Genomic DNA, 25,808 nt, shown 5'->3' on the forward strand with positions numbered 1-25,808 from the left:
TTGCTACTACCGTAACCCATCATAACCTATTATGTAATCTTCCATTCTTCCCTTGCCATTATATTTCTAATGCTTGCAGTATAAAATCTCAATTTGAACAAATGCATGACTACAATCCCCAGACAACAAAAAAATAAACTGGAGCAGGTGAACATGGGTCAACTTGAGAGGTCTGAAGAGGGCATTGCCTGTCCCAGCATAGAACGGTAAAGATAGAAAGCTCATTCTAGTGAGAGTGCCCTCCTATTCCCAGCATAGAACAGTAAAGATAGAAAGCTCATTCTAGTGAGAGTGCCAGCCTATTCCCATGTTTCCTATGTTCGTGCTTGAGAAGCTCAGTCAGTCCAGGTTTCTCTCTGCATTCCTTGATATGTAGTCATTAATCACATGATAAACTCCGAACTTCAGGTCCAGAATGCAAGTGTAGAAAACTGGACTAATTATGCTACTTACGCTTGGACTTGGAAATTTTACGAGCTTTGCGTTCCCAATGTAAGGGTAACATTTGAACGTAATATACCACGCAGAAAGCGGCGAAAGGCGCTGTGGGTTTGTGTGCCCCACTGAAGAACAGGACTTTGCAGCTGAGTGAGCCGGTGCTGCTCATTTGTGGCGCTTCTTGATTCAACGCTGTCCCAGCTAGTTAACAGTATTGTCCCAAAGCGCTGGTCTGACAATAGGCTCACGACTAAGCCGTCAACAGGACCTGGAGATACTTGGCTGGTGCAACCCCTCGAGCCTAACCAGAAATTCCGCTGATGCACCCCTACACGTGCCCGTCACATCTTCAGCAGTTGTATTACTACAGAGGCCGGTCGCAACTTAGGCAGTTGTGATCAGCCTGCAAGCAGCCACAACTTTCGTAGCTGCAGTCCTGCACCGAGTGATCACTGCTAAAGCAGTTGTAGCCCCGTACCTGCAATTACAGCCCGACCAGACTTCGGCATTTGCACTGTTGCAGAGTCTCGGTTCCTTCCTGGTACCAAAAGGAGAGTCTGTGGGCTCTCTGACGCCCAGGTCCTCCAGATCGCTCTACAGCAGTCTATTCTTTGCGGAGTCGCAAAACCACCATAGACACTGCCACGCAGCTGAATTTCTATTCACCACTGCAGCCCAGGGAGTTTCATCAAGTTCCCGCCGGGCCGCCGCGCTGCCTGCGGCGACCCGGAAGCGGTTGGGCAGCCGGCCAATCGCAGCGCGGCCCCAACCGGGAGTCCCGCCCCCATCGCGGCGCGAGACGAGAGAGAAGCCACTGTCCGAGGAGCCCTCGGGCTCCTGATCGAGTCCCGGTCCGCCCGAACAGGTGAGTGTGTTGCGGAGGAGGAGGGGTGAGTGGGGGTGGGGTGTGCGCGTGTGTCTGTTAAAGGGGGTGCGTGTGTGTGTATGTGCGCATGCGTGCGGGAGCCTTTGTGTGAATGCGAATATCAGGCAGGGTGACGCAACGTGCGCGCTCACGAGCTGCAATCTCCAGGAGGACAGGCTCGTCACAGTCTGATGTCCACAATATTCCCAGAAAAGCGGCAACATAAGTTGTCTCGCATAGACAGCAAAAGCTTCGCTTTTGCTTTCGTCTAGGCGAGACCTAAAAAGGGTAATAGAGAGGAACCGAAGTGTTATCGCCCGATCTCCCTCCTAGACTCGTTATTGAAAGTGGTAGGGAGGGTGTTATTAAATAAGTTGCAACACTGGGCAGATGAGAAAGGAATTTTATCCAAGCTACAATATGGTTTTAGACCGGGATTAGGGACCGTGGAGCAGGGTTTAAATCTGAGTCTTATCATTGACAAGTATACTAGGGCAAAAACGGGTAACTTATTTTTAACTTTTGTTGATTTGAGTATGGCCTTCGACTGTGTAATACACGACGAACTTTGGGATATTTTACAGGATATGGGGGTGGACTCATGTTTTTTATCTTTTATAAAAAAAGAATTGTACAGGGAGGCCGGGGCAAGGGTGCGATTTGGCAAACAAGGGGAGTGCTCTAAACAATTTAAAATAACTAAGGGTGTGAGACAAGGGTGCGTACTCGCACCCTTTCTCTTTTCACTGTATATTAATAGTCTGAGAAGGAAATTGGCAGAGCACACGTGTGACCACCCAGTAATAAATAACTGCCCCCATCCCTGTGCTATTATATGCGGATGACGCGGTTTTAATGGCGAGAACACAAATTGGTTTGCAAAGAACAGTAACAGAGTTTGTAAATTTTATGCAGGAAAGGGGTTTAATTGTGAATATTTCAAAAACTTTTAGTATGAAATGTGGGAAATCCATTTTAAAGAAGAAATGCAATATTTGTATAAATAGAGATAAAATCGAATGTACGGATAGCTTTGCTTATTTGGGGATACATTTTACATCCACAGCCAACTGGCAAGTAGCAACCCAGACGAGGAAAGTATTTCTCTCTAGAGCAATTGGAGGCCTAGCTTCGTTTGCAAGTAAACTAGGAAATAAACCAATCCCGGAATTGATAACTATATATAAGGCAAAATGCGTCTCTACTGTGGTATATGGAGCAGGCATATGGGGTTATGCAAATGTAATGGGCCTACAGCAATGTGAAAATGCCTTTTTAAGCTATTTATTGGACATCCCCAAATCAATTTCTAATTACGTTTGTCACTCAGAGGTGGGCCTACCGTACTTGTCAGACATAATAAAATCACACCCTCTTCTACTTTGGCATTAAATTTGGGAGACAGAAGAGGCGAATTTCAATCGTGAAATTATAAAAGACTGTATGAAACTTGAAAGATCTTCCCTTATCCCTTGGTTAAGTCATATTAAGGACATGTCACGAGAGTTTGGTCGCCCAGAATTTTTCAAGGACCCGGAAAGCATGAAATGTACTAATAGAAAAACTTTAAAACCCGATTATAGGGCATTCCTAGCAGAAAAAAAGATGGCTGAAGGAAAGGGAAAAAAGGACTGTTATGGAGAATTATCTTACTCTTTCAAGCCCAGGGTTGCAGCTGTATCTATCTTGTCTGCAGGGAAGCTATGAGAGGATGTTGCTAACACGATTTCGCATTGGGATACTACATAGAATGGTTACCTTTCCGGAGGTAAATGACTGGTCTCACAATCTAACACCTTGCCCATGTGATGAAGAATCATTACAAACAACAATTCATATTACCCTTTTCTGTAGATTTTATTTGATGCCACGGAAAAGATTTTTAAAGTTATTTTCAAGAGATCAAGGTCTGAAACAGAGCGATGTGGCTTTTTTTGAAGCTGCAATGTTTAGACAATGAATTAACAATTTGTGTGATGCTGTCTTATTTAAAAAGTGTAATCAAGTATAGGAAATCAATGCAGTAAATGTTAATGAAGTTATTTAAAGTAGTTATAATCGATTGGTGCCCACGGTGATAAAATGTTTTTGTATATTTTGCTGCTGTGTATAATGTTCACATGTGTACCTTTTTCTTTTATGCTTATATGGTTTTTTAAAGAAAAATCGAATAAAGCTATACTTGACTTGACTTAACTTGATATCTATCCTCTACAGAATGGGGTTTCCTCCTGTATTTGTACGCTGGGTACAGGTTATTTATGCTGGTGCATCTGCGAGAGTGAGAGGGGTGGGCTTACCTCTGACCCGCTTAGTATTCAGCGTGGCACCAGCCAGGGTTGCCCCCTTTCTCCTTTTCTTTTTACTATTCTTTTAGAAACTATAGCATGCAAAATGTGTCAATCACACAGGGCGGCTGCATTGAATTTTAACAGGCCGGTAGGCATCTCTCTATACGCGGACGACATTGTCCTTTACGTCCAGGAACTACAAACGTATGTATCACCTGTTATCCGGAAATACATTAGATTTGGTCTTTTTTCAGGATTGCACATCAATTGGAAAAAATCTGTTCTGATCCCGCTTACGCCGGTCACGGTGTCGCCTCAAGTGGAGTATACCCTAGTCTGGACAGAAGAGCCAGTCAAGTACCTGGGAGTTTGGGTACATCGGGATCCTGAAATTGTGATACGAGAAAACTATGGGAGGGCGTATACGGATCTAGTACAGCAGGTTGATTGCTGGGTTGGATTGCCTCTTTCACTGACAGATCGAGTAGCTGTGATAAAAATGGTGATTCTTCCTTTGTTTTTATACCTATTTAGTAACATTCCTATACCCTTGACTAAGCAGTTTTTTAAAACAGTACAATCTCAATTGCTCCGCTTGGTGTGGGGGGCGAAACCTCAGAGGATTAGTATGCATATTATTGGTTTAGGCTGCACGGGTTCAATTCTCATGTTGGGGTGGAGGAGGGGGATGAGGACTCTGTACAGCTTAAGAGCGTCATTACTTACATTAATAGACAAACGCCCAGATCGGAAATCAATACAATCGACGCCACGGTTTCGGCATGGTAGGAGATTGGGAGGCGGACGAATAGATTGCTCCTTTACGCTGCTGCGTTGGGCATTGAGGGTCATGCGGCTTTATCAGTTGCGGGTGAACCAGGGCTGATTAAATCTCTTAGGGAGGCTGGCTTCGTAAATATGGGGACTTATACTATGAAGGGAGATAGATCACGAGTACAGATTTAGAGTATATTGTGAATCCCACCCCATTATTTCAATACACTTGTTACAGGCTGCGCAGGGCTGTCCGAGATCACTATACCTGTTTTCCAGAGGAGCTTTTAGTGTCGAAGGCACTACAGCTGGTTATAGTGTCTCCATCAAGGAAAAGATTGCTGACTAGGCGGTGCAGGATGAGAGGATATGCACGGAGGATAAAAGTTTGGAAAGGTGGAATAAGACGCTAGGGATCCAGATTGCGGTGGATGTGTGGGAGCAGATATGCATGGTAACGGGGAGGCTGACATCTAATAGCAATCTCCGCATTATACACCTGAAGTTCCTGCACTAGGTATACCACACTCCCAAGAAACTTTATAGGATGGGGATCAGAGATAATGATTGCTGCAGACGATGTGGGCAAGAGGGTGCTGACTTCCTTCATCTAGCATGGCAATGTAGGGTGGTACGCCAATATTGGGAAAAGGTAGTGACACTCTTATACGCCATGACTGGCTGGATGTTAGATTGTTCGCCCCTGGAATGTTTGTTGGGGTACGTGCCGGACTTGAAGAGTGTATTGGGTTGCTTTGTGCGAGTGACGCTGTTATTGGCTAAAAGGAGGGTGTTATTTACTTGGAATGGACGTCAGCGGCCGAGATCAGCCAGGTGGCTAACGGACATGGTGTATTGTCACGAACAACTAGAACTGTATGCTGAAGACTTACCGAGAACTTGATGAATCATAGAGGTTCACCGGGCCACTTTCTGTTGCGATGAATATCTGTTGTAGACATGTGAATAAGGGGAATTATACATGTTCATAGTCTGAATTGGGACACCGCACTGAATATACCATGTAATACAGGAAGTAGTTGGGTGGGGGGTGGGTTTGTTCATTCAGGGAAGCGCTTGTATTGGCACATGTTTTTGAGACATAGCAATGATGTGCAGAGTTGAAATTTCAATAAAACTTTTAAATTAAAAAAAAAAATCTTTTTTAAAAAGAATCGCAAAATGCAATGTACGTAGGATTTGCAAAAAAAATTATGAATCCTACAAATCCTTAATAGTGAATCGCAAATTGTGATTCGCTATTAAGGAATACCTTCTCATTCTTTCCTACGGGTCTAAAGGCCCATATGAATAAATAGGTTTGCATTAGCAATTTGCGAGCACCAAATAGGTACTCGCAAATTGCGCATGCAATTTCAAGGGTGTAAGGGTGCCAAAAGGACACCCGGTTGCACCCCTGAAATATGCATGTGTGCACTTGTGACGCACATACATACCCTAAGGGCATGTATGTGTGCCACATGCCACTTAGAAAAATGCTATAAAGTGCTTTTCTAAAGGTATTTGCAAATTGCGATTCCTTAAAGCCAAGTTACAAATGTTTCTTGCTTCCTGCATTGCGTTTAAGGAATCGCACATTGCGATTCCCTAAATGCATTTGCATAATAGGTAATCGCAAAAATTGTGCTTACCTATTTTGTAAATGCCTTTTGGGATGATACATCGCAAAAGGCTTTTTCCCGTTTGCAAGCGGGTCGATTCTAAGAATCGGCCGATTGCGAACAGTTAAACGCTTGATACAACTGGACCTTAATGATAAATACTGGTAAAAAAAATAATTTACACTAAGCCTGAAGGTTGCTCTCCACAGCTACCACTTAAAAAGCTTTCTATGGTTGTCTAAGACCACTAAAATCACCTTAAATGTTGTCTGGATTAGTGCAGCGTGCTTCACTTACATATGTGAGCACTATATACTAAGCCAGCCTCCTACACATGGGAAGTCCCATTTGGTGCTGCAGTTCTCAGTCTCAATGCATAAATCGTATTCAGACACGGCTAGAAAGCATCATTCCAGCTAGTGTGCAGATAGAAAGGCATGTAAACTAAAACTGTAAAACTAGTTATATTATTATTTACATAGCCGGAAAAAAACAATAGTGTTATTTTGGAAAAGGAAAGTTGAGGAATTTGGTTTGTGGCCCCTAACAAAAATAAGGTTGAGAGATATTAGGGAATTTGGTTTGGAGGACGGTGGCGACCAAGCTCATCATTTGGCATCCCTAAAATCGACTGGGGCTGTTCATACAAAATCCCTTTTGAGGAAACATCAGAGGGAGTAGACAGAAGTCCGCAGAGTACTAGTGCCTACCACCCACCCCGAGTTTGCCGATTTGACTCCGAAAGAGAAAGGTGTCTGCGAACCAGTTATCACTCCAACTCGGTGGTTAGCAGCTCAAAGGTTTTCAACTGCAAGTGCTGTCTTCTCTGAATCCAAAATACGAGGAGCACCCGTTTCACAGCCACTTCTATTTGTGAATCAGAGAGGATTTTAAAAGCCATTTTTTTGCCAGTTGGAAAGAATTATCTGATTCGTACAAGGGCTTTGTATATTCTAAAAAGCACTTTAAGCCGAAGGTTTTGCAAATCACAGGGTTTCGAACTTTGTAAATCTGGCCCGGAGAGCCAGGTCTGAAACATCAGGATCCACCTTGCAAAATAAAGGAAGGCTGGAATTTGGTTTATTTAAGCAATCACTTGATCTGAAATCCCTGTTAAAAATTATGCAAAACATTCAAGTGGGCCAGGATGGCACACCAAATTCATCCCCATGGAAGAAACTAACCAAAGTCCAGTACCAGTAGAGCAGTCCTTTGAGAAAATAAGTAGTCGCAGCAATGCCAACCTGAAACTTAATGGACATGGTGTCCACTTCCACTGAGTTTCAAGGAAAGCGAATGGTAGTGTAAACGATCTCCTTTTTGACGATTTTTTTGAATTTATTGAAAGAAGTCAGTGTCATGAGCAGAAACTCTTATTTAAAGAAGTGTTTTTCTGTAAGTCTGAACTATAAACAAGTTTGCTTCTGTTCTGGCCTAGTTCCCACACTTGACTTTGTGCCACAATGGAAGGAACATCTTATTTCAAGTGTATGGGGACTTTGTAATTATAGACTGTCATCCATCACTAATATGCTCTGTATGTGCTCATATTTTCTTGAAGAAAGCAGGAAATGGTTTTCAATCACATTTAGTTAATTTAAAATCTGTACATGCGGTAGGGCTATCTTCAGCCTTAAAGGGGTGTACTGTCAAGCTGTCACACAATTTACTAAATGTATGGACAGAACCTGGTAAAAGGTTGAGTATTATGAGAAAACAGCTGTGGGCACAAATCATTATTTGTTTCCAAGGCTGCTGCAATTAACAATATTTCATGATCTCTTAAAAGGGTCAGAGAGTGTAGCCAGAGAGGCTATATATATTTTATCCTATATTTTAACTGTTTCGTTTTATCAATAGCATCAAAGGTTTACATTTTGTGCGAATGACTGGCCATGTCCCTTTTGCCCGGTTGTTAGTTACTTAGCTAATACTGGTAGTAATAATGTGCAATTTACATTTATATTTTCCATATATGCCTCCAGCTATTAGTCATGCCATGGCATGGAGACCATAGACGTCAAAGTTAAAAGGAGAACAACATTTGGTGGACCACATCTACAGCAGAGTAAAGTATTCTGCTGGTGGCCATTTCACTTAGTCAAAAATCAGGCTGAGCACGTGCAGAGCAGAGAAGAGCACATGCTAGATCACTCAATATACAAGTTACCTGGTCAGAAAACATATCACGTAATGAAGAGCTGGGCAGCAACGTACGATTGTATGAGGGGGTTGTGACCTAACAGCAGAATATTCTCTCTGTAGCTCTATGTCGCAGGTAGATTACTTGATTTACTTTGGGGACACTGGACATGTGGGCTGAAAGGATCTCTTGGCTCGTAAGCAACTCATTTCCTTGAAGCAACCTCCACAGCGGGCACTGAAGATCTTCCTTCCAGCGAGGGGTGTTCTCACTGGGCAGTTTGACTTAATTTTTTTCTGTGTATCTTGACAATTAGGAATCTTCAAAAAAACAGGGCTTATATACCCTACTTTCAGGAAGACAACCGCCTGCAAGTCTCTTTCTCTAGCAAACAAATACCTCTGTAGTGCTGTGCAGAGTTTCTTTGGAGTTATGATGAAGTGCAAGTACTTCCTCGAAGAAGCCGGTATTAATTCCACTCAGGAGCCTTGCAGCCTCAACAAAGCAAACAAAACAACGAGCTTGGAGGAAGTTTTTATCATTCCTCCAATCAAGAGCAAGAACATCTGAGCTTGTTACTGTGCCTGTGGCACTGCACCCTTCCCTTGCTCCGTGAAATATATTTTATTACTTATGCTACTCCTAAGATATTTTTTAACCCAAAAAAATAAACATTAGCATTTGCAACACCAAAAGCTAAAAGTTTCACTAACGCAAGACCTATTGAATTGTAGATCATCCTGCAATCGGTCTCACCTCTGGGACCTTATAAGGATTTAGCAATGCAGCATATTGTTCGGCCCTGCAGCGTTCAGGGTGCTGAGTCACTGATGAGCAAGATTCTCTCATGGTTATGTGCATCGCTGCTGCCGCACCATGTTTGAAGCTCATTTCCAATCCTCACACACCTCCCATACAAGTCTTACTACAAGCAACACCATTTTCAATCACACACTCCAGAGGGTGTCTGGCAAACACTGAAAACCAGAGCACCTGAGAAACTATCAAGGGCATAAGTGTTAAATCTAGGTTACAATACATTTAAAAAACTTCACAAAAGAACAGGATTGCCATGGTAACAAGGCACATACCTGTGTTTGTACCAGACACCTAGAAACCATTCTTATGGCGCGGTGAGAGGGGTGCAAATTTAGCGCTCTGGCAGCACAAAATAAGTTATGATCTTATCTTGTCCAAATACATTTCTCCCAAAGAGATGGCTGCGGAAGAAATATGCCCAGTTTCCTTACTGGTGTGGAAATGAGAGGAGCTGTTGGCTGTATTCCGCGAGATCAGTGCTAATCAGGCCATGTAAGCATCCGAGCCGCCGCTAATAATTATGAAATGCAGTTAGCTCAACTCCATTCACTGGGTGACTTCATCACAAGTCAATACATGCAGCAGCGACAGAGTCTGCCTTAACTGTACACCGCTGGAGCAAGTCTGCAGGAAGGGAAATAATGGGAACAGTTTTATAGATGGCAATGGCAGAACGCAAGTGGCAACGTGAACGAACCATTACAAAGAAAGCAAAATAAAGAGGTATTCACCTAAGCGAATGGGAGGAAAAACATTCCAAGTATGTGCCTCCAACCGATTGAATAAACTCCCGCTCTCTCTTCGCTTGGCCCAGTCGGAACCTGCATTCCGCAGGTCCCTTAAAACCTTTCTCTTCTGATAGGATGCACCCTCTCTGCTTTTCTTAGCTATCCGAGTGTCAGCGCCGGGACACCCCTTTGGGGTAGCTGCGCGCTTTATAAAACACACAAATAAATAAATAATAAATATGTTATGGCAGTGCAAATATACCTTAAGAATGTGTTCAGCCATGATAGTATATTGGGGTATACGGTTGAACTTACCCCTCAGGTTATATTACTGAGGACCAGTAATCAGGAAATGGATGAATACAATCAGAGCTTGTTTTATATAGTGATGGCAGTATATCAGCTATGTCTGGCCCTTGCTTGGCTTGACCAGAATCCTCCCTCAGTGCATGTATGGTTTAACAAACTACTCTCATTTTATAAGTGGGAGACTTTGGTATTTAAAAGAAGGGGGGCCATGGCAAAGGATAAGGGGCTGAGAATTTGGGAACCTTTAACTAGAAGGATAAACAATGATGGAGACCATCAGATCTCAGCATAAATCAGCAAGGCACCCAATCCTGTGGTAACACCAGGTTAATCTTGGGCTATGAAGTATGTAATCATTCGGCCAAATACTCTTTTTCCGGCTTGTCTTTATTTTTGGGATCCATGTGGGAGGGGGGCGGGGGGGGGGTTTACTTAATTCGTAAATGTGGACTTAAATTATTTCTGCCATTGTATATGGTTATTTTCTTTTGTTTGATGGCCCAATAAATATTTGAAGAAAAAAGAAAAAGGTGTACAGCGGACGGTGAGCACTGCACATGTGCCAGTGGGGGTAACGTCCATTGAGTGATATCAGGTGGCTAACCTCAGAACCAGGTTTCAGTTCCCTGACATAAGAGCAGCACCTTCGAAGCCACACTAAACAACAAATAACAGCAATGTGGCTCAAACAGCATTTGATCTTATACATGACTCAATCTAGCGACATTTAAAAAAAACAGCAATGAAACGGCATCAAACATGCTGTGAAGGGCGTGAGGTCAGAGCTGTCGACTCGGGAGTGCGAGTCTCGGCGTCTGCTCAACATCCTGTGATTTAGGGCAAATCCCTTAACATACAAGCAGCGATCTCGGAGGAGTGGTAGGGGCAGGGCGAAGGGCTAGGGAGAAACACACAGGGCGAGCAGGCTGCCAGGAGCAGGAATCAAGGCGGGATGGAGAAAATTTAAGCGGTGAAGGGGTGGAGAGAGACTGCACGCAATGTGACTGGCAACATTTAAAAACAAGAGGTGCTGCCACCATATTTTAAGTTAAAGCGAGATGTTGCGACTTGCAGTGAATGTTTTTTGAAAATATAAAGCAGCCGATAAAGCGCAATGTCCAAAGCAGCTATAGCCAAGGAGGAGGAACGAGTGTTAAACGAGAAAAAAAAGAGTGCTCAGACACTAAGAAATAACATAAGTAACACCAAATGTAAGAGGGGTAGTCTTCATGGGTGGCTACAAAAGTAAAGGACTAGTGACCAGATTAACCAATGAAAAGCAGCCATTTACAAAGGAGAGTAAAAGGAGCCAATTAGGAATACGGGTGTTGCTTAATGTTTATATCCTGAATACAGCATGTCTCAAGGACACAGAGCAAGCACTACCTAGGCAAGACCTGAAAAAGGGATCAAGGATAAGTTTCACTGTGCTCAGAGGAAACATATTTCTGTTTGAGAAGGAATAGATATGCTTCCACCCTGAACCAAATACTAACCCCAGTATCAGGTAAAGAGAGCCCTAAACAAAGTGAAAGAAAGGTTGTCATGCTCAGGATGGAGAAGTATGCCTGCAAGGTAGCCACCCTCATGTGTAGCAAAACACAAGGTGTCCAGCACGGAAACTGAAGAGAGGTGGGACAACAGAGTGTTGATAAGTGCTACAAGAGGAAATGATAGCCAAGACAATATCGACAGCAGAGCCCCTTTACAAAGAAAACGATGAAGGGGAACAAGCTTTGTCCTGTGACAGATGACCAACAAAACACATCACCTGTAACAGGACAACACTGGTCAGGGAATCACCACGGAACACCTCTAAGTTTGAGCAGATAACTTATTATATCACTCAGACTAACTAGGGGCACAACTGTGCGAGCTGAGGGGGGGTGGTTTCACACTAAACTTTCACTGCTGAAGCTTTGTTTGCCAGTTTTATAGGCTCTGGAGAGAGTTTGAGAGTGAAAGATATGAAGGGTGAGCAGAAATCTACAGTTGTCCAAATGCTTGCCTAGGAGTGCACAAGTCACCGCCTGCTGATTCACAATTCCCCATCACCTTGATAAGATTCCATCCCATGCTGTAAAGCCTGTGGAGAGTCATTTCAATGAGCATGAGAACCCGTGGTGTAGATACCTGTACGGTGTGGATAGCCCTCCAAGGGAAAATGGTTTAACTGATCTGATGGCTGTGGTAAAACTTTTCAGAAGTGGCATTGTGCTCAAAAGCTGAAGTGATGGGCATGGAACCCTGGTCACAAGTTCCCTCCCTCCCTGTGGTGAAAGGGTGCAGGCCAACCACTCCTTATGCTGGGGTCCACAACAGTCCACAACAGTGGCATTTGCGCTTCACAGCCAAGAAACTTTGGTCCATTAACAGACATATGGTACAGGAAACCTGAAAGAATTCTCTTCAACCATATGACTGGAGATTACAGCATGGAAGGATTTTGGTAACAGGAATTAAGTCAAAAGGTCAGTGCTCTGTTTCCAAGGAAGCTTCCGAGAGGAAGAGCAGGGCTTGTGGGAAGCTAATTTCTCTTCTAATCCCAGACTCAAGTGTTAGGGGGCAGTGATGAGTGATTCACACAAGGATAAAGAGAAGACAGGTTTGACGAGGGATGGGGGGGGGGGGGGGGGGTCTGATGTTCTGAATGTAGAAGCAGTACAAAATAAATGGGGTAGAATAAATAAGTTGTTGCAATGAAAGCCAGACTTGAATCAATGCTTTCATGGGCTACCATAACTGAAACATCATTACACATGGTGGAAAGACAATCTGATGTACTGGGGCAATTCATGCAACACGAATACCAAGGCCTCAAAATGTCAAACGTGCACAGTGACCTTGTACTACAAACAAAGTAGACTGGAGAAACTCGAACACAAAGTAAGACGCCACCCTTAGACTGACTGGTGAGCCCGCTATTGAGGAGTGTAAAAATTCAAAGAACATCTGCAGGCTAAGTGACCAACAAGAAGTATAAAGCATTTAAACTACCAATAAGATGGCTAGTGAGAACAGATATGAGCTTGGGCACAATTCACACTGTACTGCCAGATGAATCCTTGCGAGTGATGATATGCAACAGTTTTCTAAAAAGGAGGTTATATGCTAGATTATGTTGGATTTCCCAAACATGACCTTGAGTAGGATGGGGAAAATGAAAAAAAAAAAAAGATGCAGCAATTGTGAAAGTCATTTACTAAAGTGGGAAGCCCACCTCAGTATTTTATTTCCGGCAAAGTCGACAGTGGTGGTTTATAGGAGAGACTCTTTGCTTAAGCAATTTGATGCCGCGGACCCTGAAGGCATGTGTGACTTTTCATTGTGGGACAGAGTCCCAGGATATGAATTGGTTACACTTTTGATGTGACATAAGGGTGTAGCTTTTCTTCCCCAGACCTGGGCTTCGTTTGCTATTACCACCTCTCACCTTCTAAGGGACACCTCCAGCTCCATTTATCCTTAAAAGCAATTCTAGACAGTTTCTTACTTTAAATTTTGGAACAAAGAACGTGCACTTAGGTCCTCGTGCAAATCTGGTTAATAAGTACTTGTTTTTTAATCCTGGGGGTCTGCTGACCTTGTTTTAGGGACATGACTGCTTCCAAAATGCTAATAAAAATATTCTGTAAAAACAAAGAAAAAACACGTCTACTATCAACAGTAAGTAAAATAAGGTTTACTTGTGTCCACTTGTAGCCATCTTCTAAGAGCAGGAAGTGCGTATTATCCTCTAGTGACTGGAAGAATTCCTCTGTATCCACCACAGTGCCATCCTCTTCAAGCACTACCGTAACCAGACTGGAGGTAATCAGCAACGTATTTATAGCCTGCAAGTAGAAGAGGCACCTGTTAGTTTCTGTAACATGAACAAGTTACTTTAGCAACTCTTATGAAGCAAGGGTAGGAAAGGAGCACGCAATCCATGCAAACATCTTGACAATATCATTCCAACTCAATTGAGTTACAATGGATCACATTACCAGTCCAGGAGAAAATTAATCAAAACAGACACATTCCTGCAACAGGCACAACAAACATTAAATCCTTATGGGTGGAGAACGAGATGGCCAAAATAAAGTTATAGCGGGTTATTGTTGTAGATCTTTAGGAAAAGTATAGCTACAACTAAGCAATTAAAAAGAAACTCCAAAGTAAACCGCGCTGCAAACATTTACAGACACAACAGTGGCTAACCCCAAAGTCTTGGGGAGATTATTTAATAAAATAATTGATACAATAACGTAGAAATACGGTCTAGCGATTCTAGATGCACATTCAGGGATGAATGGGAATGGCCTATTCATGCATAGCACTCAGCATAGGTAAACCTTGGACTTTAGCCACCCACGTCCCTGTAAAAATATGTTAAGGGGCTAACTAATGTGAGCCACATATATAATGCAGCTTATACAGGGCAAACTGTCCAAGCTTAAAAACAAAAAAGTTTATCCTTGGAGATATTTTACGCATAGTCCCTTTTCTATCGAGAACAAGACAACATGTAAAGAGAATAAAAATAGCAACACCGGATTCTTACTTAGTATTGTTCACCACGAGTAACATTCACAAGGCAGACAAACCCAGACTGGTGAATACCCTTACGGATAACACATGTTTCAGGTCTGTTTCACCCAATTACACCACAGCCATCTCCTTTCTGGGGACAATTTAGGGGAAACTTCCCCTATGTTGTACTTGCTGCCTTTGGATCACCAGTATCCATCTGGTGCTCCATATTTTGGAGATGGAAAGCTCTCTTCCAAACTCCCCTTGTTTTCTCAGCTTACTAACTTTTCTGACTGCAACTCCCTGACAGACCTCTCCTTCCCCTTCCCTCCTGAAAGTCACGTATATTTCATGCAGGTTCATTCCTCTTAGTTCTTACCTCCTATTATACAACTCAACCTCTTATTCCAGTCCCCACAAACGATTCCCTCTGCTATAAAGGTCTGTGGTGAAGATACAGATTGCAGAAAAAGTTCACCTGGGAAACTATGTATTGAGAAAAAACATGTCTTGGAGGACAGTATGCAGCTATCACTCGATTGCATCTCCATCAGTCCAGTTCCATCTTGGAGCTCTGTTCCAAAGGGAGGGGTTACGCTCTTCACACTGTTCCAGGAACTCAGGCTTCCAGATAAGCCACCATCTTAAGCTCTTTAAGGGAGAGCTACTTCCTCTTCCCAGAGAAAAAGTCACCCAGGACTTATTTTTTCCAAGAAAGGAGCTCAAACTCAAGTAAAGCCAAAAGGTTTAAAATTGCCTTGTGCATACGATCAGAGAGCACAAGATTTAAATCCCACCTAGCCATCGTCTTCCAGTCTGGCGGACGATGCATAAATCCAGTGAGATTTTATGTTGCTTCACGTTTCCATTAGAAGGGGAAATTGATTCCGCTGGATAAGCCCCTCATATCTATCTTTGAGAATGAGAGAACGCCGATCACCGGCTGATGGTGCTTAGGAATTAGCTGTGCTGTAGAGGCTATTGTTCCATCTAGCTCTACCCCACAATGAGACCTGCCAAGCTTAACATTAAAGCCATATTAAACCTTATGAAAGCCACTCTACATTGTGATGGCTAAGATGATATTTTGAACAAAAGGTTTGAGTGCTTCTCTTCTAAACTAAAAGATCATTGCTGAAAGAAACCAGAACAAAGTTCAAGGTAGCGTGCCTCACATACAAGGCCATTCACAATCAACCCCCTGAGTACCTAAAAGCATCTCATAAAATCTCTGGTCGCATCAAGAACTTGAGCAGAATCGATACGTTCAAAAGTAAACAAAAGAGTGATGGCTGGAATGCATGAATCAATCTCAGACACTGGTAATTATTATCATTCTTATGCCGATGATGCATCAGATTTCAACAAGCAATATGCAAATCAGTTTTGGTCCTGCTCCAATAGGAGCTGTCCAGCACGAACTGCCAAACCAGGTCCTCTTCGAATCCAGGCAAGTCAACAATGGTTGCACCCTAGTCAGGACTCTTCATTCGGTTGCAGCTTGGCTTCAGCCACAGAGTGAGCACAGGATCCACGCCTGGGCATACTTGTTACATTTAGGGTTTCACCCTGAAGTTAACAAAAATGTTGAAAGCTTGAGTTAATCTCAGCTTTTGGTTTAATGGATATCAATAAACTTAGTCTAGAATCCAATAGATGCAGTTCCTGCATAGTTGTGACACAATCCTTCTTTGGTACAGCTTCAGTCATATGGAACACACTAACAGTTGATCCAAGATGCTCTAAAGACCTCCTACAATTTTACAAAGGACTACAAATATATATATTTTTTTAAATATTTTTATTAAACATTTCCAAGGTAATTTTTCTGCATATTCCTGTATATGTTACAGCACACAACAGTTTCACAAGTGGTTGTATACATTACAACAATATTCTGCTATATTGTGACATAAAAGATCCACCAAACATATGTGTGATATGTACTGCCCATTCCAATACAACAAAGCAAGAAAAAAGCGTCTATAAGATATTGTGACGGCCTTCCATTCACTATCCTAGATTTAACCTGCTGTTTTTCCACCTTGTGATAGGTTGCCATATTCTGTTACCTAGTAACTTAGCTCTCCTACCTTTCCTCTCATAGATTGCTTTTTCTAGATTGTACATAGAAAGAAGGCTTGCAATCCAAACTTGAAACGGGGGGGAGCTTTGTCCAACCATTTTCTTGCTATACATATACGATAAACTGCAAGTGAGACAAAAATAAACTCTTCTGGCAGAGCATCTGCCGTATCCCCCACCCCCAATATAATTAATTCGTCTGTGAGTTTAATCTTAATCCTAAATGATTTATCAAAAAACTCTTCGATAGCCATTTTCAAGGTAAACAGTTGAGGACACAGCGAAAACATGTGCACAATATCTGCTTCAGTTGAATCGCATCGGGGGCATGTTATTCCAGTTGTGCCTCCCCACTGGGCGATTCTGGCCGGGGTGTGATATAGTGAGAACACTGTCTTAAAATGTTGTGATTGCAGGGTAGCAGAGCATAACACCGTTCTGCCCAGATCCAAAGATAACTGAAAGGTTTCTAGCCCTGACCCCAGTTTTTCTGACCATTTTTGTGAGTATTTCGCCCTTTCATCAGTTTTACTGTCTTTCAGTTCCGCATATAGCTGTCTTATCGTACACTTATTAGCTGTTTCTATGTATTCCATGACTTTACATTGTCCCAGCCCTGCCAGACCGCCTTGTTTTTGCATTAAGAAACTTCTGGTTTGAAGATATTTGTAAAAACTATTATGTTCTAACCCGAATTTTGTTTGTAACGCCCCAAACTGTAGCATGTTCCCCTTGCTGTCAAGCAGATTCCCTATTTTCACTATACCCTTGTTATGCCAGTCCCTCATGGTAGTATCCCTGAAAATGTCCCTCGGTAGTGTGCAATTTGTGTACAGTCGTGTGTAATTGTTGTACATTCCTAACCCAAATTTTTTTGTCATTCCTTTCTAAACCCTATAGGCCGCCTTTAAAGTCTTAAACCGTGTGTGTTTAAAATAAGTGAAGTCGATTGTATTTAAAAACCCGTTCTCTGCCCCCTCTCCCAGTAGTGTAGTATATACATTAGTAAACCCTGTCTTGGTTTCCGTTGTGTGTTCTGTACCTCCCCCACCTAGTAACCCCTGGCAATACTGCATTACGGCAGCCCAATAATAGAGCCTAAAGTCCGGTGCCCCCCAGCCACCTTTTTCTCTGGATACTGTTAGGTGTCTATAGGCTCTCCTTGTCTTCCCTTTAACCCAGATGAATTTGTTCAGGATCGCTTCCAGCTTATTGAACCATATATTGTCAAAAAATAATGGGATAGACCTAAACAGATACAGAACTTTTGGGAATGTTACCATTTTAATTACATTGATCCGACCCATCAAGGTCAGATGCAAATTATTAATTCTTTCCGTATTGGCTTTTATTTTTGCCAACAGTGGACTCATATTAATTTCAACTAGCCTATCTAAGTCGGGTGTGATCTTAACACCTAAATACGTGGCTTCAGGAGCTACTCTTATGTCCTGAAAGTTCACCCAGTTATTTTGTATAATTTGTGTTTTTCCTTTATTCAGTGAGTAGCCTGACACTGCCCCAAAAGCTATAGCCTCCTGTTCAATTTCTAGGATAGCCGACCCTGGTTCTGGGGTAACCACCGCCACATCATCTGCGTAAGCAAGTGTTTTATATTCATAAGAATGCAACTTTATCGGGAGAATGTTAGGGTTCCCTTCCAGTCTACGCAGTAGGGGGTCAAGGTATAAAGCAAATAACAGTGGTGAGGCCGGGCAGCCCTGTCGTGTGCCGCGTCTTGTACGTATTCCCGCAGTATACCCTCTGTTTATCCTCACCTTGGCCGTAGGTTCTAAATACAGTGCCTGTATAGCCTTTATATAGCCTGCTCCTATCCCAAACCACTCCAAGGCCTTCCACAGATACCCCCAGGAGACCCTGTCAAAGGCCTTCTCTGCATCCAAGAAGATGGCCGAGGCAGGGTCTCCTGTGGCGCCTGCAGCATCCAGTATGGTTACCATCTGCCTTGTGTGCTGCGTAGTCCCCTTTCCGGGTATGAATCCGTGTTGTGTTGTACATACCAGACCCTCAATTACCCTGCTTAATCTTTGTGAGAGCGCCTTGGAGTAGATTTTTGCATCGGCATTCATGAGTGTTATTGGCCTATATGAACCGGGATCTAAATGTGATTTGTTTTTTTTCAAAATTACAATGATGTTTGCTCCGGCCCATGATTGTGGTACATTTTCCCCCTCTGTGCTTGACTTAAGATTTCCAGCATATCAATCCCCAGGGTGTCCCAAATTTTTTATAGAATTCCGCCGGAATTTGGTCGGGCCCCGCTGCCTTCCCTGAGGGGAGTTTAGTTACTGCATTATGGATTTCTCCCAATGTCAATGGTAGCTCCAGTGTCTCCTTATTCTCCTCACTCAGTTCCTCATGAAAAGTCCCTGTTAAGTAGTCCTCTATCCCAGTTTCAACATTCCCCAGATCTTGGTCATATAGATCAGAATAGAACTCCCTAAACACCTCCCTCACATCTTCTACCTTAGTCACAACTTTTCCCCCTTTATCCTTAATTTCTTTAACTTCTCCCGCTGCCAAATTTTGTCTAATACGGACTGCTAGCATGTGACCTACCCTCTCATTAAACTCATAGCATTTTTCCTTTTTCATTAAATAGTTACTTGCCGCTTTATTTGCCAACTTTTCGCTGGCCTCTTCTCTTTTCAGCTCTATCTCTAATAGAATCTCCTCGAGAGGTTCTTGATTAATGACTGCTTGAATAAGCTGTTGTTCTAGTTCCATTAAATCATGTAACCTATTAGTTAATTCGAGTTTTTCATTTTTACTCCGATGGAGAGTATAGGCCAGTGTTTCCCCTCTTATCCCTGCTTTAAAGGTGGCCCAGACCACCCCTGCAGATGCCGTACCTCTATTTACTTCCCAAAATTGCCTGATCCATACCTTCATTCTATTTACATAATCTTCTTCCCCAAGTAACCCTCTTTCAAATGTCCAGTTATATTCTTTATAGATAGCACTGAGGTTCTGAGGGATGGATAATACTAGAGGGTTATGGTCTGAGAAGACCCGAGGGAGCCTTTCTATTTTTGAGTCTGGTGCTAAGGAGCTAGTGACCAAAAAATAATCCAGTCGAGCGATAACCTTGTGGGGAGCAGAGTAAAAGGTGTTGCCTGTTCCAATGGGATTGTATGCTGACCAAACATCAACCAATGCATTGTTAGACATTAAATTAGCAATAGCCCTTCGTGTTCTCTTTTTGCGGTCGCCCTGCATGCCCCCACCCAACAGACCCAACCCTGATAATCCATTAATGTTGAAGTCCCCGCAAAAAATTACCGGTTCTGTCCACAATGCCAACTCGACATCTAAAAAGTCAAATAAATCGGGTTCGTCTTCATTAGAGCCGTATACAGATACAATTGTATATCGCCCCCCAGCTGTCTCCCCTTCTACCATAACCCATCTCCCTCCATCATCTTCCTTCTTTTTCTTTACCTGCATACTTCCTTTTTTCGCAAAAATAGCCTCTCCTTTTGTTTTTGAATCTTGCTGTGTACATGCTAAGACTTCATAGCCAAGCTGATCCATAAGATATTTATCCTTTCCCCTCACATGCGTCTCCTGAAGGCATATAACATCCAATCTCAATAATCTACACATAGCTGCGACTTTCTGTCTTTTCCCACCATCGTTTAAACCGCAAATATTAATAGTAGCAAACCTTAACGCCATCTAATCTTAAAAGTTGAGCCATCAGACGTCATCCTCTTGGAATTTACTACCACTTGTTTACTCCTACACATCTTCTTACCTTGTGCTGTACACAACCTTAATTCTTCTCCACCCCCACCCTACCCCACCCCCCCCTCCCCCACCCCCCAGTCAACCCCCCTCCCCTTACTTACCCCCCCTGCTACAGGCAAATAGGTCAATCTTGACCTATGTGTGACTGCTCACTGCTGTAGTGTCGCCTCCTTCTCCTACCCAACCTACCCAAATATTACCATATTCAATACTTTCCTTAGTACTGTAATATGGATCTTATGCTGGTTCAGTATCCCTACTCTTCTTGCCCTTTTGATTCTCTGTAATTTCTGCAAGATACTCGCCTGCCTTTATTTCTGAATAGAACATTCTGATATGACCCCCTGTAATAACTTTCAGCTTCGATGGAAACATCAGGTATGCTTCGGACCCCTGGCGCTGAAATGGAGTAATTAACTGCCTGAGTTTCCATCTCCTTTCTACGGTCGTATGGCAGAAATCTGGCCTAGCAAAGAATGTAACCCCTTCAAATGACTTCTTTTTATCTGGTCTGGCAGTCTCCATAACTTCCTGCCTGGCCAAGAAGTTACCAAAAAAAACTAGCATTGCCCTTGGTAAGACATCTTGACTAGCGCCTCTTGTTTTTTTCTGCGTCAGTGGGAATCTGTGTGCTCTCTGAACTTCTAATTCCCGTTGCCACTGTGCCTCTGGGTATGCGCCTTTCAGTAGTTTAATCACAAACCCCCTTGGGTCCTTCCCTTCCACTCCTTCCTCTAAACCAAGAAGTCTCAGATTGTTCCGCCGCTGGCGATTCTCGAAATCCTCCAGCTTCCACTGTAGGTCCTCGATCACCTTTCCTTGCTCCATTCTAGAAGACTGCCAGTCTGTGACTTCATCCTCCAATCTGCCAGTTCTCTCTTCCACCTGCACCACTCTTTCTTCCACCTCTTCATATTTTTTATTCATTTTCCTAATAGTCGCTTGTATTTTTTTAGTGTCTTGTCTGGCTCTCCTGCTTTCTAATCTAGCCTCTATATGCATTTGCTTTAACATAGCAAACATTCCATCTAGAGTTGCTTGAGGTGGTAATTCGGCGGTGTCTTGAGAGGCATTGTTTGGGTGATTATCAGGTGCTTCACCTAGGTCATGTTCCTGATACATTTTAGAAGTGCTACCGTAGTCCCAGAGCAGTTTCCTGTTCGTACTTGATGCTGATCTATCTATGTATGTCTTATCATGGTTCTCCTTTTCTTTCTCTGTTTTTCTTTGCTTCAGGGTTCGCTAGAGTGGGACCCCTCTGATTCTGTCCCTAACGAAAGATCTGTAGTAGTGCCCTCCTCCTCTGAGCCCAGTAAGGAGGAATCAGACCCTTCAGTCACAGTAGAATTTTTCCAGTTCAGGGGAGCGTACTCTCCTTCCTTTGTCCCCTTTAGGCCCCCTTGATGTACGACTTTCGACACTTCTCATGCTCCCCCAGTTAGATTGAATTAAAGTATTACTGTCCCCAGGGGTGGGAGCGAGGTTTACCAACATCAAAGCCTCTAGCATGTGGGCATTATTGAAGTTTACCGGGTCTTCTGTCTCCTCCAGCTGTCCACTGTTCAACTTGCCGGTTCCGCTCTCCGTAGCTGTGGCTGCGTCTGTGTCTTTGCCTGCCTTCTCGGCGTTCTCCCCTCTCGGCGTTCTCAGCGCGGCTCCGGCGTGAGGCGTGCATGATTGGAGCTCCTGTTGCTTAGCAACCGCCTTTCTTGCGTCCTCGCGGTCGGGGAGAGCTGCATCCGCGTTTGTCTCCGTGTTTGTATCTGCCGTTGTTTCGGAAATCAAAATCACCGGCTGAACTTTGCCCGCAAAAGCCTACTTGACGGTGGATTGTCTTAGATCTTTGCTAGGTGCAGGTACGGTGATCGCGTGTTTCAGCGTTCCGCTGTCTGACTGTGGGTGCCTCTGCTGTTGCTGTCCTTTCATTCCAGGGGTTCCTGCTTGCGCCGTTACCTTAGTTTGCGCTTTTTCTTTGGCAACTTTGTCTGACTTCTCTCCTTTCTTGAGCTGACTCTTTTGGGCGGCAGTATTCGCCGCAGCGGCTCGTTTATTCATGGTTGTGAGTTGCGGGATCGCTCCAGTGCGCTGTGCCATCCCTATAATTGTGCTGAAACCTTGAATGTACACTTTCCTCCAGTGCTCTCCAAAGTAGAGAAGTAAAGCTGCCAGGGCCTTCTGTATCACCCCAGTACTTCCTGCATTACTGGTCTTAGTTGTTCCTTGGAGAATCAGCATATCTTTGTCGAACTTCCAGCCGCATGTCCCATGGGTCAGGAGAAGGAGTAGATGCGACTGCTCTCTACAGCAGCATAGCGGCCATCTTGCCCGACGGTGATCACAAAGGACTACAAATATTAGCTTAAAATCTAAGTTAATCTTTTTTACTGACATGAAACTTACTCTCCTACTATCTGTTACTCCTTCAACTCCACTTGATATTACCGACTCCACAGAAGTAGCCTTCCCAACGTTCATCTTGGCCTGTCTTCACAATATACATCAATTCTGCTATTTCTCTAAGCTTAAAACCTTTGCTCCATTTTACTCTTGATCGCTCACTTACAGCTCTCCATTCACTATCATAAGCCTAACTGTTTGTTGTACTTCAGTCTTCTTTAACAATCCTGCATATCTTCCCCTTTACACTCCATGGTCCCACCATCCCGTTCTCTATTTTCTCTCTGCCTTGTGTCCTACTTTACCTCCAGCCAGGCTATTCATGTAAATCGTGGCTACTTCCTACATGAGGTCACTCCACCTTGCGTTTCTCCCTTTATTCACATTTACCTAATCCCACTCCCTTATGCTTAAATGCCTAAACTTTCTGCCTTACTCCTTTCTTCTCCACAACATTTAGCATGCGGATCTTTTCCCACTGTTCTTTTCCCCCTATTAACCATATTGAGCATAGTTTGAATGACTGCCATTATCTTACATTTTATGTCTAAATTGTTTACTTTTTATGGATATATCTTTAGTAAGATTTTTTGTTCAAGAATAGAATTCACATTTAGGATACTTCCGATTCGGCAGTTTTGATAATACTGTACCTAAACTGGTTACTTGCTGGTCGTATGTAACAAGTTAAGCTAATCCTTCCTATTATTCTGTTGTACAGTATTCTTACCATTTTATAATAAAAATAAATAATTAATGTGACTGAAAAACTGTATATTTACTGGTGTACGTAACTTTGTATTGTGCTCCGATGGTAAAAAATTTTGGCAGCTACCAGAACAATTGTGCTATCAAAAGAAAAGTCCTGTTGAACAAAGCTGTTGACCTAGGGACTTATCCATTTAAATTGAGAAAGTATAAGAAGGGGGTGGAGGGTCGACCCTTCTTCCACTGACCAGGTCAGGGGGCAGCCGGATGCCGGCCCTTTGATGAAGGAGCTACAACAATCACATATTGTAAGGCCAAAGTGGGAGGAAATACAGGCTTTGATAAGGGAGCTACATAATCTACATATTGTAAGGGCAGGGATAGAAGATAATCAGGCTTTAGGCTTTAGTCTTTAGAAAACAATAAAAGCAGGAAAGTCAGTGGAAGATATAGACTAAACTCATTGGCAAACATTTTTTCCGTGAAAGGTGGGAGCTCCCTCTTTTTAAATTCTATCCAATTAGTTAAAATGTTAATGCGGTTGCTTTATGCTATTGAACATCTGATCTCTACATCTGAACCGAAGTAGCATCATATTGAGGTAATATGAATTTTTATGGTCAATTGTGTCCCCTAACGTAGACCCCAACGGCTCCATGTACGTGCTTCAAGTACATGTATGTTCCCTCCACAACCAGCTATGAAGACGCAAATACATTTGCGTCCAACGTTAACATGTCCTCTTTCAGATCCACCATGAATGGGTCGAATATTCAGTTCCTAAGTATGCCTTGCCACCGTCTTTACATGGTGCACTTTCACGTTTTTCTGGCCCTGGCGAGTTAGGCCCTGATTCTTGCCATCAAGCCCTTTCTGCCTTCTGTCTCTGAAAGCTGCAGCCTGCCGCTTCCATGACCCTTGCCTTACTCCCTGTGCGGCGAGCGGTGCCTGGCTCGGCCTGCTTGCCTGCCAAGACTGTATTTTGCCTTCAAGTTATCTGCTCCGCTCCTCGAAAATACATTCCTGTCTGGTGATTTAGGAAAACATCTCCCCAGCTGCAGAGCAAAGGGCCCGGCCTTTCTGTCTCCGTGCAAGTAATTCATTGCTCCTGTTACCATGGTAGGCCCATGGCCCCTCGCATCTCACGTAGACACATATGCACGCACTAGCAGTCAGTATAGAATAGCCTCTGCCCGAGAGACCTTTCCTTCTAGATAATACAGTTCCTCAAACACAAGATATTAGATATGATTTGGGTTTAGGTTGTTCTGACACACCAGACTTCTGTCTCCTCCTGTAGGGCTAAATGTCAAGTCCCCTTCACCCTCCAGTTCCACGTCAATCATACGTCATGCTGCTGCGCGCGCATCTCTGCCATGTATTTCTGCTGACATTGAAGGATTCCTCTATGAATCCACCTACCTGTGACACTTTCATGTGACGTTGTCTAGCACACACCTCCGTGTACGCCCTCGTGCACGCCTTCTGTTACGTACATGTGTTCTTATCTCTTTTCTCTCAGCTGTTACGCCTTCTGTATCCATCACCATTAAATGCATTTACTATATATATTGTAATCTGTTAATAAAGCATTGTCTATCCCTTCCTGAACCTTCGTGGTGATGGAACATGATACCTGGTTCGAACCAATTCCATTTTATGGAATAAAACCCTTATAAACTCAGATGCCACGGACTCTGCCTCTCATTTTTGATTGAGTTATTCTTATTGAACTTTACCGCATATAAATTCCGTATAGGTAATTTTTATTTACCACAATATACCTGTGGCAAGCATGGTATAGCAGAAGGAAGGGTTCAAAGACTTAACTAGAGTGGAATGCCTTTATAAGATAAGTCGAGTGATAATGAAGGGGAGTATTCCCAGTATGAACACCCCACCAAAACTAGTCTGTCATCACCAAGGTTTGAAGTCATTAAGGACAGAATCTAATGCTCACCAGCACGTAGGGAGCATATGTCCACCATCTGAAGGATGATCTAGCATGGGATGAAACAGAACAGACGAGGGCTCGACTGCTCCACCAATAGATGAAGCGATGCATCTACAGACTTCTATGGGATACTACACTGAAGCACAACAACTGGAGTAGAAAAAGCCTCTGGTCCCTTCTGGGTTTCTAAGAGCAGAGCTAGTCACGACAATCATGATAGTGGATAATCTGTAGGGAAAAGGGTTTCCTTCTCAGGAGGACACAAGGATCCTGTTCAGAGTGAACTGCGAGGATGTAAAAACAGTATAATCTACAAGAAACTGCAACTGCATGTCTCATCAGGCAGTCAAAATCAGACTCCGAAATCACATGGTCAGCCTGTAGATAATCCA

At 43.2% G+C, this 25,808-nt stretch overlaps 1 protein-coding gene across 2 annotated transcripts in view; it reads right to left on the minus strand.

Moving 5' to 3' along the window:
• CIDEA (cell death inducing DFFA like effector a) overlaps positions 1-25,808 on the minus strand; it is a 231,761-nt gene that overhangs the window by 161,409 nt on the left and 44,544 nt on the right. For both annotated transcript variants that reach the window (XM_086965252.1, XM_086965253.1), the window contains exon 3: positions 13,676-13,822. In XM_086965252.1, the coding sequence (XP_086821378.1) occupies positions 13,676-13,822 (147 nt within the window). The remainder of the gene's footprint in view (positions 1-13,675; positions 13,823-25,808) is intronic.

Source organism: Lissotriton vulgaris, chromosome 4_1 (genome assembly GCF_964263255.1).
Source record: "Lissotriton vulgaris chromosome 4_1, aLisVul1.2, whole genome shotgun sequence".
NCBI lineage: Eukaryota > Metazoa > Chordata > Amphibia > Caudata > Salamandridae > Lissotriton > Lissotriton vulgaris.